At 39.4% G+C, this 17,099-nt stretch overlaps 2 protein-coding genes across 11 annotated transcripts in view; one reads left to right on the forward strand and one right to left on the reverse strand.

The window, feature by feature from the left end:
• KLHL18 (kelch like family member 18) overlaps window positions 1–12,439 on the reverse strand; it is a 77,926-nt gene extending 65,487 nt beyond the window's left edge. For 2 of the 3 annotated variants that reach the window (XM_074311402.1, XM_074311311.1), the window contains exon 1: window positions 11,952–12,439. In XM_074311402.1, coding sequence (XP_074167503.1) covers window positions 11,952–12,080 — 129 coding nt within the window. In that variant the 5' untranslated portion in view covers window positions 12,081–12,439. The remainder of the gene's footprint in view (window positions 1–11,951) is intronic. The other variant, XM_074311489.1, reaches the window with a different exon arrangement.
• KIF9 (kinesin family member 9) overlaps window positions 12,365–17,099 on the forward strand; it is a 68,344-nt gene continuing 63,609 nt past the window's right edge. For 6 of the 8 annotated variants that reach the window (XR_012489343.1, XM_074310703.1, XM_074310450.1 and 3 more), the window contains exons 1-3: window positions 12,393–12,531; window positions 14,022–15,114; window positions 16,544–16,641. Coding sequence is in view for 7 of the 8 variants with exons in the window: in XM_074310703.1 (XP_074166804.1) it covers window positions 15,084–15,114; window positions 16,544–16,641 (129 nt within the window). In the remaining variant the exon portion in view is untranslated. Of the gene's footprint in view, window positions 12,532–12,876; window positions 13,840–14,021; window positions 15,115–16,543; window positions 16,642–17,099 lie in introns of those variants that run through there. The other 2 variants (XM_074310542.1, XM_074310622.1) reach the window with 2 other exon arrangements.

A 17,099-nucleotide genomic window follows, 5' to 3' on the forward strand; every position in this document is an offset into this window, starting at 1 on the left:
CCTACCTGAAGCAGGATATCCTTTTATAACATCCCAGACCAAATGATCTGCCTGAAGACATTCAGTAACTTCCTACCTACAGAAAGAACCAATTCCATTTTGGGATAGAGCTAACATTAGAAAGCTTTTGAGACAAAATCTGTTTCCCTTTTAACTTATTTTTAACTTGATCTTAGGTTCTGCCCCGTGTGACAGAGCTAAGAGATAAGGGGGAAAGCATGTGCAACAAAGAGACTTAACAAGAGCATGGGTTTAAAGGCAGAAATCTACAAGGCATATTTGGAGCCTTTGGGGCAAATAAGACTGATCTGACTTTGGTAAACAGTTTATAGGGGAATAGAAGGAGACAGATAGAGAAAAGTGATATAAAGGCATAGATAAGTCAGGCCATGGGGCAACTCATTTAACTTTTCTGGGCCACAAGTTTCCTTATCTAAGAAATAAAAATACTCAATTAGAAGGCCTCTAAGGTATCTTCCTAGGATCCTAATTCCTACCAGGCTAATGGATTTTATTCTGTGCATAATGGGAAGAAAATTAAAGTTTTGTGCAAGAGAAGAATCTGACTAGATCATTTTTGGGAAGATTAATCTGGTCAGAGGGCTCTCAAGAGGCTAAAAAGGGGAAGAACTAGAGTAAACAAGGCTCCTGAAACAGTATGGCCGTGTGCTACAGAGGCAGCACAAAATAAAAAGAAAGGATGAGAAAAAAGATTTTGAAGGAAGAAGTGAAAGCCTTGGGGACTGAATGGATGCGAGCTCATCAAATAGCTGCCCCTCTCTTATGAAGTGGCAGAGGGTTTTTTCTGTGATTTAGTCAATGTGTTTGGATGAAATCCCTCTATGCCTCAGTCAAGGGTTTCATGAGCTACTTTACTAAAAAGGGTAATGCCCTGATTACTAGTAGATAGATTATTGAAAGTGAGATACATAGTCCATTATCAGGTTTATAAAGAACCCAGGGTTATTTTACCACTAGAATGAAATATCAGAGAGGTTTCTCTTAGAAGAGAGAAGGTGATTTCATGGATAAGAAAGAAGATGATGTCCTTAATATGTGCGTGTGTCTGTGTGTCTCTCTCTGTGTATGTGTGTGTAGGGGAAACTAAAACATTTCATTTGGCTTAATAACAAACAAGGTTATCATTGCCTAGACTGAATGCCAAATATCCTAAATCTCAAGCCACGGGTCTATCTATCCACAATGTCGATCCACAAAGTCAACTCATTGAGCTACTTTATCTTACCTTTAAACAAAACTATCAAAAGCTAAAAAACAGTGAAGAGCTAACATGCTAGTACATATCCAACCCTAAGTTTACCAGGTTTCCTCTTAAGGGAGACAACATCTTATAATTCTATTCACTTATGAGATGTTGCTAATGAGATTCCCATTGGTTCTTATCATCATGTCTACTACAGGAATTGTGCTAAAGATATTCTCAGTGAGTCCAAAGAAAGCAAGAATATGTCCAAACACTTTAATTTTCTTAGGAAAAAAAAATTCATTTTATAAATTCTCCTGATATGTCAAACATGAAATATCAAAGAACAATAATAAAGGATAAGTTGACTGTTTTTACATGAACTCTATTGATCATAAAGATGAAAAGGAAATAACAAAATAAAAGAGTAAAAGCAAGACAGTTTCTTGTCCTAGGGCTGTTTCGATTTGAGCTCCATTGAAAAAAAGATTAAAAAAAAAAAAAAAAAGACAATGCATTTCATATTCTGTAGCACTTCTTGGGGTGAATTCCTCACTATACAGAATTTTCAGTGAGGAAACGCTCTTCCAATGTAGACGGGCATCTGTTCTGCACCTTAGCAAGTAAGATACTGAAAGATCAAGTGATTAGGCCAATATGTCAGAGGTAGATATTGAACTGAGATCTTCCAAGATCAGCTCTCTGTTACAATTACACTTGTAATGTTGACTATGTGCTTTATGAGCAAGATCTCTTAATCCTCATAACCATCATGCCTGGTAAGTGAATGCTATTATGATGTTCATTTTACAGATAAGGAAACTGAGGCTCAGAGTGATTACATGATTAACTTGGGGTGTGGAAGAAAGCCCTGGAGGTACACTAGTGTATAAGGAACAGGATATGGAGGATATTCTAGTAATAGAGGAGACTAAGCGGACTGGTCAGACAGGATGGAAGAGAACTAGGAAAGAACAGGGTCACAAAAACAGAGTATTTAAAGTGTGAAAGGTCAAGGAGTCTGAGACCTGATAATTGGTCATCTAATCTAGCAATTGAGAAATCACTAGTAAACTCAGAGCAATTTCAGTGGAAGTGAGGAATGAAAGTAGAGGCAATATGAATATAATGCTTTTTTTTTTCTCTGAATCTTACTGGAAAAAGAAGAGTATTCAGAGAGTACTTGTTTGACTGAAAAAAAAACAGAAACAGTGATCTTAGAAGAGTCACAGAAGAAAGAATAGAAAAAGAAATGAAGAGGGGCAGATTGATCATATTAAAATTTAGCCAAACTTTTTGAATTATTAAAAAAAAGAAAAAAAAGCTTGCACCATTGTAGGCTTCATTTACTTGGTAAAAAAAATACCAAATAGGTTATGTTATATAGTTGAGAATCCATGAAAACATGAACTAGATCCATAAGAACAACCATGACAGACACATATAGTTGATTTACCTAGTTACCTTTTTCATAACATTAAATTTAATGCTGATAAGATAGAAACATGCATAGAAAAGCATCCTGCTTTCTTGACTTTATGCAATAAGTTTTCAAAGAGGGTAATTAATGTCTATTTTCAGGTACTATTATTCTTACAAATAATGATGGCTAAATCATCACTATTAATTAACATTAACAACACATGAACAAGGACAAGTAGTCAGTTTAAAAATTTGACAAATCCCACTTGTTAGCAGTTAAAACTCTGAAATCTTTTGTCTCAGAAAAATATATACAGATGCACAACCTATTGTTTTTCGTTTTGTTCTTTTTTTTTTTTTTATCATTTTCAATCAGTTGTATGAATCAGTGCATGCTTTGATTCTTTTACAATCTATGTTTGATTACACTGCTCTTCACTTACTTCCTAATTATTAGTAATGGCAAAGACAAATCTACCATGAGCTTAAGAATGGAATACATTGTGAAGTTTGGCATTCCAACAAACCTGGTATATGAGTCTGTAGGAAGTTATTAAAGGGTTACAACTCAGAAAAATAACAATAATTTGCAATTATAAAAGGAAGTGTAGCATCACTTCCCTCTCTAGGCCTTTATCATCTGAACAATGACAGCCTTTCCCTAATTCCACACTTTGTTACCCTTCAAAGTTGCTTATGATGACCATTATAAAGATTTTCTCATTCCTCAGGGAGGAGGGGTGAGAAGGTTGGAGATGTGAGGGTGGGGTGGGGAAACTGGGGCAGGTGGTTTTGGATCAGAGGAAGGTATGGTCAATAACCTATGATATGCCCCAAAGGCATTATCAACTTCCCAGAGACAGCCCCGCTACCAAAGAGACTGGATTCTAACCCAGCATACACAACATGTAATAAGTATTATGCTAACTATTTATTGTACCAACAATACTGCATGCTTCACAGGTATTTTTATAACTTATCTTTTATCCATATTAATGGTCCTTCTTGGAGAACAATTGTTTCTATTGCCATTCATGTAAGCAAAATGAAACAAAGATGATCTTTTATCTACCCCAGAACACACTCAACTCTGAGCTACTCTCAAGACAGAGACAACCCTGACAGATTTCTGTAGGCTTAGGATAATCAGAAATCCAGCCAAATCAGCACTTCTTTCCCTAATCTCATCTGAAACCAGCTGCTGTCTGCTGCTATCATATCATTATCATAGGAGTCTTTTACCTTAACAGTATCCATTGATACCTCTGAAAAGTTGTCTAAGTGATTCCCCCATGGGTTTACTAAAAGCTTGACAAGTGAGGAAAAAAATCCAATCCTTAGTATAAAAGAAAAAAGGCTTTTAGTAGTACTGTCTGTGAGCAGAAGGGCTCTGTGTAACTGCTTTTTCTCTCTCCAAGGTTCCTCCCTTTGATTTTATTAAAGGAATAGCTGTGGGACCTGTCCTTGGCCTGATTCTGTCATCAGTGACATAGATGAAAGCACACTTATCAAATGTGTAAAAAACAGAAAGCAGAAGGGACAGAATGCATGTCAGATGGCAGAGTTGGATCTGAAGTCAGTAGGGGACAAGAATCTGAATCTAGTAAGAGGAAATTCATTAACAATAAATGTAAAGTACCACATCTGGGTTCAAAAAATGAATTGTACAGGATAGGGAAAGTCCTGGCTATAAATAACTTTCTGTGAAAAGTGACCAAGTGATATTGGTGAATTCCAAGCTTAATGAGTTAACAATGTTAATGTAGTAGCTAAAACAGTTAATGAATAGATGTGTAGCATTCAGAATAAAGGAAATGCTAGTCTAGCGTCCCCTGGACTGGTCAGGCAACATTTGTTTAGTGTTCATTTCTGGGAGCCTCATTTTAGCAAAGACACTGACAAGCTAGAGCATGGAGGGATGCAATCAGGATGGTGAAGAAAACTATGTCATGTCAAGGGTAAGATAAAGGAATTGAGGACATTTAGCCTGGAAAAGATGATTTAGAAGGAATACAATAATCGTGATCAGCTATCTGAAGGATATGGAAGAAAAATTAGGCCTGTACTTCTTAGCCCCAGAGGAAAGAGCTAGAAGCAATGACTGTCAGGAGCCCTATTGATTAGGGCCACACTCAAGGACAATGGGCTGTCTCAAGAGCTCCTGAGGCCTTTAAGCAGAGGACAGAAGACTACTTGTCCGGAGGATGGCCAGGCAAGATGCCTCCACCAACCCTTTTTAGCTCTGAATTTCATGAATATTGTGGGATTGAATCTCTTACTTGGGCAATTTGCTTTGTCCCTTCTTGGTAAAAAAGAAGATGAATGTCACAGAAATTCTGGAATCATCTGCTGAATCTGTATCACCAATAATACAGTTCCCTAGTAGGAAAAGCCTGTTCTTGTAGAATGAAATTCCTTGAACCTAAATCTTGAGTCATCTAGTTGATATAGTGGCTCAGCAATGAGACTAGAGTCAGGAAGAACGGAGTTGAAATCTAGCTTTTGACATTTCCTAGCTGTGTGACCCTGGTCAAGTCACTTAATCTGTTTGCCTTAGTTTCTTCAATTGTAAAATGGGGACAGGGGATAATAGTAGCATCTCCCTCCAAAGGTTGTTATGAAGACAAAAGAGATAATAATTGTAAAGCACTTAGCACAGTGTCTGGCACATAGCAAACACTGTGTCCTCTTATCATCTTTTTATATTCTTGCCATAGGACCTACTACAAGCAGGGTTCTGTACACAGCAGACACCCATATACTTGCAGAATGAATGTTTGAACATATGTCCTTTCTGTATCTATAACCCTTCTGTACAACCTTTTTTAAAAACTGTCATTCCTCGTAAGAAGAAATGTTAACAATATTAACAAAAATATTTTGGCAGGGTACATTTCAATTGTCCCCAAGAAAAGTAAATAAAAAGATCACACAGCACTCAGATTTTACATAACAGCACAAGAAATAGAAGCTAAGAAAATACACTTTAATAAAATATTTACAAGTTATCTTTTTCTCTTAAGCATCTGTCAGAGCTTCCTGAAATAAACTGACAAAGTTAATTGAATAAAAATTGACTGATGCTAATAGCTGGGATAACCACTAAAGAAGCTGTGGTGGGCTGCTAGAGATGGGCAATCTCAAATGCTTCTGAAAATGTTCCCTCTGTCTCTATCTCTTTCCTTCTCTCTGTCTGTGACACTATGTCTCTCTTTCTCTCTTCCTGTCTACCTCTCTCTCTTCCTATCTCTCTTTTCTGTCTCTCTCTGTCTCTCTCTCTCTGTCTCTCTGTCTCTCTCTCTCTCTCTCACACACACACACACACACACACACACACAAAATGTTATCTTTAGTTACTTAAAGAATAGGACACATGCAGTCCAAAAACATTCCTGAATGTGGCCTGAAATTAAAAGTTTTTCTCTGATCTATATGTCGATATAGTAACAACAACAACAAAAGAAATTTATAAATACGTGTGGTTTTCTTAGTTAATATCCTTAGGTATCCTCATTTCTATTTCAGTTTGATACCACTGATGTTCCATGTCAAAATCACAAAAGCAGAGGACTGTAGCGACCTTTCCTTGTGGCTACTTCTAGCCTTCCTGACGCTTCAATACCAAGGGTTGGAACTATGGTACTTTTATCTTTCTTTCTCTAGAATCTAGTAAAGTGCCTTAGCACACAGCAGACTTGAAATGTCAACTGCCACTAATTTGAAGTTGAAGAGATATATGAAAATCTACAGTTAGCTTATTTTTTGGTAAGGTATAAATAGACTTTTTTTATATTCTCTGGTCACCTTACCACTTACCACCAATGTGCTTTGCACCTACTAATAGACCAGGTTAAGTATGAACCATTTATTTTGCAAACTGATAGGGCCCAACTCTGACCCCTCATTTTCAAAACCTTAAATAAAATCCATCAAACGCAAGAGAAATACATGTATCTTCAGAGTAACTTTGGCAGAACAGAGGGGGGGAAAAAATACTGGAATGAGTCAGAGAACTAGATTCTAGATGCAGTTTTGCCACTAAATAATTGTGTGAGCTGGTTCCAATCACTCCCTCTCTCTACAGTTCAATCTCCTCATCTATAAAATGAAAACTGAATTACATTATCTCTAAAAATCTTACATTCTATAGTTCCTCTGGTCTGACATGCTGCAGTCTCAATCTTTACTCAGTTATGAATAATTATGGGGTAAAAATGCAGATTTTTTTTTTTTAGGTCTCAAACTGTTTCTAAAGTTCTAGCAGAATTTAAACAAATAAATGTTAAAGAAAGGAAAACAAAATTTATTGTGCATCTCTTTCATGTAAGATATCTGATCACCTATAGGAATAGTGCCAGGATGGTCTGGAGTTGAAGTTCAGGTATCACTCTTTTTCCTAGACTACTTGGCTATTTTATTTTGTTTTTAAATACTTAGAAGCTTTCCAATAGTTGGAAAACAGTTGAACACTGTGGCAACAGTGCTTCAGAAAAAGATAGCTAAGAAGATAAAAAGGAACATGTTTCCATTTCTACCCTTCCACTAAAGTCATCTTCAGATGTTTCAATGTTGCATGGAGGTTATTCCAAGTTTTCAAAAGCCAGGCCAACAAAGCCCAAACTCTCACATGCCCTACAGCAAGCTGGAAAGACTTCATTGAATGTGTCTAGCAAGAACCAACCTGATTAAACTGCATGTGTTCTCATCAGGGGTCTAGCAATGATAAATATCTTCAACCACATCAACTCACAAAACCACAGAAGCTTTTTTACTAAGCCATGGAGAGACTGAGATCTGCATTAGTAAATGGTAAAATCAACAAGATCAAGGCTCACCACAATCAAAAGCTTGATCCTCTTTGATGAAAACTTTAAAAGATTATGATATGACTTCAAGATAATGGTTTCAAGAACCCTCACTCAATTATTATTCTGTAAGAAATGGCCAACAGAATGATTTCAGAAAGGTCTGGAGAGATTTACATGAACTGATGCTGAGTGAAATGAGCAGGACCAGAAGATCATTATATGCTTCAACAATAATACTATATGATGATCAATTCTGATGGACATCTTCAACAATGAGATGAACCAAATCAGTTCCAATAGAGCAGTAATGAACTGAACCAGCTACACCTAGCGAAAGAACTCTGGGAGATGACTATGAACCACTACATAGAATTCCCAATATCCCTATTTTTGTCCACCTGTATTTTTTATTTCCTTCACAGGTTAATTGTGCACTATTTCAAAATCTAATTTTTTTTGCACAGAAAAATAACTGTATGGACATGTGTACATATATTGTATTTAACATATACTTTAACATATTTAACATGTATTGGTCAACCTGCCATCTGGGAGAGGGGGTGGGGGGAAGGAGGGGAAAAGTTGGAACAGAAGATTTTGTAATTGTCAATGCTGAAAAAGTACCCATGCATATATCTTGTAAATAAAAAGAAAAAAAAAAAAAAAAAAAGAACCCTCATTCAAAGTACATAAATTTCATTCATCTCCTCCCCTTTCATTTCCTATTGTAAACTAAAGTAAAATGACTAGAAGTAGTGTGAGAGAGAGAGAAAGGGATGACTGTGCAGTACAAAGATATAAGCAGTGTTTTAAAGGTTATTTTCCTTATGCTTATGACAAAAAAGAGTACAAGCTCTGAATCTTTTCAAAGAAGTAGAAGTACTCATTTCCAGCAAATGTTCTTTTTAGGAAAAGGGATGCCTTGCTTCTTGCAACATACATGAAGCATGCTACAAGGGAGGGGAGACAACAACACACCAAAATCTGGATTCTTTCACTATGAATCAATCTATAGGATCCAGCTCAAGCGCTGAGGCAGAAATTAGCTAAGAGAGGCTGAGAGAACAAAGGATTCAATCTCATGTAAATATCCTAAAGATATTACATGCATCAAAACAGTAGCACAAAATGCTGACTCCACAAATCCCCCCACCCCCCAACAGGATAACCTCCAAAAGCCTTAGGGTAAGCCACAACGAATGCTGCTTAGCTAGTAACTCAATTTTCCAGGGTGTACCTCTCACTGCTGATCTCCACCCATACTGTAGTCGGTGTAAACTTCAGTCACATGATTCACACTAAGGCTTTGACCAGAATTTCCCAGTAAATGATTGGAAAGAGACCAAGGTTGATTTCTGAATGATTAATTATTTATGCTAAAAAGATCTGGCCAGTTCTGTGTTTCTCTAAAAGTCAATTCTAATCAATTACTGTGGATGAGCCCCAAAAGACAAGGTGGATGTAATGAGGGGTAGATGGGAGTGCTTAATATATTAATATGCATGCACATACATATATGCATTCACAAAAACCCACACATTTAAAAGCAGGTCCTTTGGGGAAAAGTAATTGGCCCATATTCCTAAATTAGAAGGAAAAGAACAGTTCAGAGGATCAGCTGTAAAGTTTCAACATTTCTTCTGAAACATGTGGCTTTTCTTTCTAAATATCTGAACATATTTTTGCCCCTTGTATTAAATATGACACAGCTAAAAGCATTTTCATAGAGATATTAAGATCAACAGCATCTATAAATAGATTATCCCTTAATAAGTAGTTATGTCAATTCCAAATGAGTTTGCTGATGTAACACAATATGATAATGTATGCAGCACAGAAATGGCATGTGTTAACATGCCATCCAATTACATTGGGGAATACTTCCTTGTCCACCTAAAATTACAACATCAAGTAACTTTGTATTTACAAAAAAAAAGGCTGAACAAGATTCCAAACCAAAATATTTTACTTTTAAAGTTATTTTGGTAAGAAATTGTGCACCTAGCATAGATAGTAGGCAAAAAGGCAATATTATAATATTGTATTCCATTCAAGTTCAAACATGAGACATAAAAGATCCCACTAGGATAATGTGGGCCTAGGTTCAGAGAATCTTAGGTGAGAAGCAACTTTCTGGAGATGAAGAAAAATAATAGAAATACTTTCCTACATTAGAACAAGATTCACTAGCTGTGTTCAAAGCTGAGTCAATTAATTTCTCCAAGTCTTTCTTTCAAACAACATCTCTAAAAAAGAACCAATAGGTAATACACCTCAAGACACTGATGTGAAGGTAAACGAGAAAAATCATATAAAGCAATTTTTCGTAAACCTTAAAGTGTCAGCTGCTATTAATATGTGTACAGAGATTAAAGAACATAGTGACATGAAAACTAAGAACAGAGGCTTAAGAAATGCTAACTTTTAGAAGAAAAGCAAGTAAGAAGGAATAGTTCGAGAAGAACAAGAAGAGTACTGTCAAGAGAGGAAGAGAAAGCAACAGTATCAAATGCGTAAAGAGAACAAGGAAGCTGAGGACTGATAAAAGGCTGCTTGACTTATCTGATTATGAGTGAATGAACAAAGTCTGAGTACAGTGCTGGGAGAAAACCTGATTGCAAAGAGTTTAAGTATGAAAATGATAAAAGGAAGTGGAAGAGTGATGGTAGCCTATACATTCAATTAAGTTGAAGAGGGAAAAAGATGGTAAGTTAAGAAGTTAGCAGTGTCTAGGGAAGGATTTTCTTTAAGAAAGGGAGTACCAGAATAGGTTTGCAAGCAAAAGGGATGAAAAGAGCATAAAAAAGAAGAGATCAAAGATATAAGGGGAATATTTAACTGAAAACAAGGAGGTGAAAAAGCAGGAAGAGATACAAAGAAGAAAACAAGTAGAAGAATTGGGTTTCAAAAGGAAGCTGGTCAGTAATTTTTTGGAGAAAGGCAGAAAGGATGAGATAATATGTGAAGATTCAGAAATTTAGAGATGACAAGAAGCAAAGCTGGGGCAGCCCAAGTTAAATGACTTCTATCTTCTTGGAGACTTTAAACATCAGGCAAAACTTCTGAATATTATTCACTAACAAGGAGTCACACAAAAGCAGCAACTTCAGTTCTTTTCTCTTTCCTGTGTTGTTCAGAAGTTAATGAAACTAGAATTTTTTTTTCCTCTTACATAGTATTTCCAAGAGAAGTTGTTTTTCTGCTTTCTCCCACATCACAATGGGCAAATCTGATACAAGTATCCCAATCCCGGAAGAGTTGCTAGCTTCTTTTCACCAGATTATCTATGATCTCCTTTTTTCATTCATTCATTTCATCCTGAAATACCACCATATCACATGTTTCCTCTATGTATATATTTCCAATAACTTCTATCGTTTCATGGAAAATTGTAAGTTATTCACTCAACCTCAAAAGGTTTCATTTGTTCTTCATATCTACTTAACTTCTTTCATTTGAACTTGCCCTCTGGGCCCCCAAAACGGAATAACACTTTCCTCCTCTTCAAAAAGACAAGCTTTCTCAATTCAATGTAGATTAGGTGAGGGTTTTCTTTTTACATCCTCAAACATTTCAAATCTCTCAAAACTTCTTTTGCTGCCTAGAGACTCTCACAGCAGCCATCTCCCATCATCCATGAACCATGCCCTCCCCTTTCTCAAACTCTCAGCATCTTTCCTCTCTTCCTTCTCCATTCTCCCTCTCTTCTGCCTTGTCTCACACTCTCAAGGTCCGATGCACATCTGGGCCTCACGCTGCCACCCTTGTCCAACAACCCTCTTCTCAGCGCCCACAAACTCAGGCCCTCAGCCTTTCTCACCCTCCCGGTCTCCTCCATTCTTCTCCTTCCGCCCAGGTCTCCTCTGCGGTCATTTCCTCCCCTTAGCTCTCCCTCGATCTCTCTCCCTTCTCTGTTCTGTCACTTCTTTCACTCCGTTTTCTCATCTTTTTTCCCAGTCCTCCACCGTCTCTCCCTTCTTCTGTCCTTTCTCTCACATCTCTTCCTTCACTCTCCTTTGATGTCTTCCCTCTCCCTCTTCTCACCTCCAACTTTCCTCTTCCTCTTTTCTTCCACCTCTCCTCTCCCTTCCTTTTCTTATATCTTTTTTCCATCCCTCGCAACTTCCTCTCCCTTTTCTCCTCCGCTTCCCACTTTTCCTATCCCTCCCCGCCTCTTCTCCCTCCTTCTCCTCTCATCTCTTTTTCTTGTCTTCACGCTTTCTCCCACCTCTCTCCCCTGCCCATTTCTTCCGTCCTCTTTTTCCTCCTCCCATCTCTTCTCCCCATCTTTTCCTTCCTACGCCTCTCTCCTTATTTCTCTTCTCTCTTCTCTCCTCTCCCCTTCTTTCTCTTCTCTCCTTTCCCTTCCCCCTCTTTCCTCTCCATCCCCCTTCTCCTGTTCTCTCTCCTCCGCTCCCATCCTTCTCTCTCCCTCTCAGTGTCTCCGTCTCTCCTCTCACACTTTCCCCTTCTCTGGCATCCCTCCCTCCTCTCCTGGTCTCCCCCGGCCCCGGCACCTTCAGGGTCACATCGCACAGCTTCCCCTGCCGCCGGATTTCCTCCATCACTCCGTATCCCCGGCTCGGCAGCTCCGACACAGAAAAATGCACAAGATCTTCCAGCTCCTCCACTCCGTCCTCCACCATCTTCCCCCACCCCCGAGGCCGGCCGCAACTGCGGCGGCAAAAAGTCTCCCCCTTCAGCGACCCAACTGCACCAGCCGGGCGGCTTAGGACAGGTGCGGCCCCGAGCGGCCGCCGTAGCTCCGCCTCCCGGAAACACCTAACTTCACTTCCGGCTTAGAGCCACCCTCCCTCTCGCCGGTCTCAGGAAGCCCCGCCCACCCCGCTTTCGACTCCCTTTCCCCCGCCCCTTGGAGTGTTTCCCGAGATTCCAGGTAGCGTCACGTCACCATAGCGACGGCATACACATTTCTGCGCCACAGAGCGCTGAATATTCCGTTTCCCGCCTTGGAGCGGACTAGTTTGCTGTCGAGGAGTCCGCTGCTAGGTCGCTGCCGCCGCTGCCTGTGTGGCCGCCCTCGGACCTGGTGCTGTCCTTGCTCTCCGAGGAGTGTAGCGGGGCTGCCGGTGAATGGTAAGGAGGGGACCAGAGACAGGGCTGCGGCGGGCGGGCCCACAGCAGCGCCAGGGCTTTCTCCCCGAGAAGGGAGAGGAAGGGGGAGGGGAGGGGAGGGGAGGGGAGAGTCTCAAACGCGAATAGCCCCCATTTCTAGAGCGCTTCGAGGCGCTCTCCCCGCAGCAAATCCGTCAGAAGCGTCAACTGTGCCCCGTTGTACAGATAAGGAATCCGAGGCCGTCCCCGGGGGGGGGGGGGGGTGAGCGGGGCCGCCGTAAGTCTGAAAACTGGGGGAACGGCGGAATGTAAACGCTCAGACCCGGAAGGGACTGCACCGACCTCCTCTAGAACCCTCAGCCTCCGCCGGGACTCGCAGGTAGGAAGCGGTGAGAGTAGCACCTTCATCTGCTGCTGCTCACTCCCAATCCCCCCGCTGGTCCCTGCGGCCTCCGTGGCCTCGAGAACTTCCGGGTGGACCTTTCTTGGAGGTTCACTAGGGGCTTCCCCTCACCTTGGCTGTGAGAGAAGTGCGAGGAGGATGGGCCCCTGCTGTTAAAGTGGGAACGGCCCGTGTCACGGAGTAGGAGAGGGAGAGTCACACCCAGCGGCGCCCGGCGTGGTGTGTGGATCCCTCTCAGAGTCATGCTTTTAACTACGAAGCCAATCAGGTATAGGGAATTCCTTCTAGAAATGTATTTTTAAACAAGTTCCTTGGACCCCAGTGTGCCTGCCACACTGAAAAGACTCGAGACTGGCGGAGAAAGCAGCTTGTTGGTACAGAAGAAAGATGTCATCCCTGTCACCATCACAGAGCTATAGATTTGGAGCTAGGAGGACCTTAGGGCACTAAGCACAACCCATAACTTCGTATAGGGGACAATTGAGATTTAAGGAGAAATAATTTACAGCAAAGACGTGGCTTGTTCGGGACTGAAAAGTCTTTATCCAGGATAAAATAGACAGCGTAGCCACTTGACGTAATACCGGTCCCGGCTTTCTACTTGATCCTCCTCTTCTGAACGTGCAACAGCCCATTTTGTTCTTAAATATGAGGTTCAGAAGGGAATCCAGTGGTGATGTGACCCAGGCAGAGGGCGCCGGGATGATTCTCCCCCCTTTCCTGAACACTTTGCTTCAATGAATAAAGCCTCGGTTACATTAAAGAGCTGGCTTCGTGCTCAGAAAGGCCCGGGTCTGGGTTTTGTATCGGTACAGCTTTCACTTCTCAGCGTTCTAGGCAGAAACTAACGTCAATTCAAGAGAAGATGCTGATCCAAATTGTACAGGATCCCTCCCAATGTAATCAGAGATCTGGTTTAAAAAAAAGTACGTATGTTTGCACATGCTTTTATATCTCAATGCTGATTTGTATCATACTTCCAATCTCCTAGAATACAACCTTTTTCATCCATGCTGTTGTCTTGTCATGTCTTCCCCATTCTGTACTTGTACAATTGACTTTTTGAAATCAAGTGTGGGAATTTACACTCACTTCTATTGAATTTCAGCTCATTAAATCCGGTCCATCGCTTCAGCAAGCGGAGATCTTTTGGGATCCCAGTTTTGTCTCTCCCTCTCATCTTTATGTCATCTCCAGATTTGATAGACACCTCATCTATGCCGTCATCCAAGCCATTAACAAAATGCTGAACAGAACAAGGCTTATATCGAACACCATGTAGTCCACTAAACTCACCAATGATTTTTTCACTTGAAAGTCTCACTTCCCCTATTCAATACATGTACAATTGTTTGAAAAAATTGATTTCTTTTAAAAAACTAAATATTTTGCATTTATCTTGTTAGCTTCTGCCTACTATTCCACCTTTACATTATCTGGATTTAGCAACTTATTGTTTTTTCAGTAATGCAGTTATGCCCTTACTGAGAAGTACCCAGGAAATGTACTTTTAGAGGGAGCAAGGAAAGAAAAAACTAGGAGTTCCTGAAATTACTGATAAAAGATAATAAAGGTAGGGAGTGATGACTCAGAGAATGTTCAAGTTATCTGATTAGATAGAAGTTGTCTAGTTCAACTTCATGTTACAGTGAAGAAACTGAGGCACAGAGGTCTAAAGTGGTTTGACAAAGGTCACATATCTTGAAGGTCACTTAGCCAAGGGCCTTAAAACTAGTTTTTCTGAACAGTGAAATGGTGGTCTTTCTGAACTGTGCTATATATGCAAAAGACTGAAAGAGCTTATTAAGATAAGAAGTTTTTCTCCACTGAAAGAGTTGGGTATCAGGAAAAAGAAAGGGTTAACTCAGCAGGTAGAATGGTCCCAGTGGAAAGGGTGAACCCACATACACATGAAGGAAATGAACAGGAGGAAAACACATCTGGATGTGAGAAATGTTCTCTTAGTAAAACAAGAAGACGGAATTGAGTGTGGAGACTAAACTACTTTCCGATGTCTAACAATGGTCATCACTGTCCACAAGCATTTTTTGAGCATCTGCTATATGCTGAGCATATATCTAGACATTGTGGGGAGGGATTCATAAGAAATAAAAGACGCAGCCCTGCCCTCAAGAAGCTTAAAATCTAATTGGGGAGACCGAAAATTCCAATGAAGCGACGTAAAGACAAGCGGCGCATCAGTAAGTCCTAAACAACACAGCATCAGCTCAATACCAGGTATTGAGGGGATGCCTGGGGTACAGGAGTTGTTGTCTTGGGTGGGCTTACTCTTTAAGACCTTGCATGTTTTATGGAGTAGTGGGTGTGGCTAAGTGGCAAGGAAGGATATTGCATTGGGGGAATTTGTTGATTTAAATACGTGAGAGAGGTTGGAGCTAGCAAGTTGTATAGGAGGGATGTGGCAAGCAAGATTGAAGGACAGAGGAGGAGATAGGAAGTGTGGGAGATGATGGATTTGCCCTTCCTTATGCTGGCAGTCGCAGGGGTGCTTCTGGACTCTTGAGGATCTTTTGGTCTTTCAAAGGAACTATAGGTTTTTCTCCCTTTTGAAATAATGCCAGTAGATACTTTTTATATACTTGGAAAGTATAAATGTCAACATGTGATGATATGATTTCTTCCAAAGGGTTAGATAAAAAAAAAAATGTACTTCAGCCAAAAAAACTCAGCCTCTTTCCATTGCCATACTAACCACATAGATCAAAGCAAGCCAAACAAATGATTTCTTCTTTTATATTTCCCTTAATTTGGAAACACAATGAAAATATTTGAGGCTTTTATTAAAAAAAAAAAAATTAAAGGTTAAACATCATGCTTTGATAAATCGGTGATTTTAATTTATGGAGGAAGGGGAGGGATCACTTCCCCTCTCTAATTCCTTATACAGATAGCAACCCCCCCCCCATACTCTTAATCTGTATGATTCTTGTTCATGTTTCTCTTAAATATCCTTCTTAGAGACATAGTCCAACATTAACCTCTAGTTCTTTGAATACATTGAGATACAGGTTCTAATGAACCACCCAAGCTGTCATCTCTTATCTTGTTTTTGGTCCGCCCTCTAATCCTTTTGAGAAGCAATAATCAGCATGATGAGTTTTAGATCAGTTGAATTCAAGTTGTTATTGACATATTGCAGCATATTTATCCCCACTATTATTATTTGGATTATAATTTTATTTTTTCTGAGATCAAGGTTTTTTATAATTCATAACCAAAAAACATTACAAGAAAATTTTTGGTGAGAATTGAGTGATGTTGCCACAAAATGTGATTTTTTTTTTTTTTTTTAAAGACCAAAGGGCAGCTAGATGGCACAGTGAATAAGAATATTGGCCCTGACAGCAGAAGAACCTAAATTCATATCTGGCCTCAGACTCTTAAAATTTACTGTGTGACTCTGGGCAAGTTACTTAACCCTAACTGCCTAGCCAAAAAAAAAAAAAAAAAAAAAAAAAAAAAAAATGAAAGGGAGTTGAAAATAGATTAATTAACTTTAATCTTTATGTCCTAGTATTTTCTGATCATTGTCACATATTAAAAAGTTTAGTGGGCCTTTAAAAAGAATAAAATCTTTTAGTATACTAATGAAGATTCTTTTTTCCCTAGTAAAAATGGGCACTCGAAAAAAAGTACATGCGTATGTAAGGGTTAAACCCACAGATGAATTTGCTTATGAAATGATTACCTTTGGAGAAGACAACAAGGTAACTATAATTTTTAATGGCTACATTTGCACTGGTGTCTCTTAGTTAAGTACAGTTTCCATTTTGGGGATTGATATTATCCAAGTTGGATACTATTGTACAACTACTGAAGTCCGGGTGGAAATTTTACCATAGAATTTTGAAATTAGAAGGGCTTTAGATATTAACTAATCTAACTTCACTTTACAGATGAGAAAACTCAAAGGCCCTTATAGATTAAAAATATAGATCCTTAAATTAAGAATCACAGAATTTCAAAAGTTAAAAGGGACGTTAATGGCCATCTATTTCAACCATACTTGGAAAGAATCCCCTCTATAACATATCCAACAGTATTTTCTTAAACCATGCTTAAATTTTCCTCTCTGCATCTTTCAGCCATTACTCTTAATTCTGTCCTCTAAAGTCCAAATGGAACAAATTTAATATCTTAGTAAATGATATTCTTCAAATACTCC

This window comes from Sminthopsis crassicaudata, chromosome 1 (assembly GCF_048593235.1).
Source record: "Sminthopsis crassicaudata isolate SCR6 chromosome 1, ASM4859323v1, whole genome shotgun sequence".
Classification (NCBI taxonomy): Eukaryota; Metazoa; Chordata; class Mammalia; order Dasyuromorphia; family Dasyuridae; genus Sminthopsis; species Sminthopsis crassicaudata.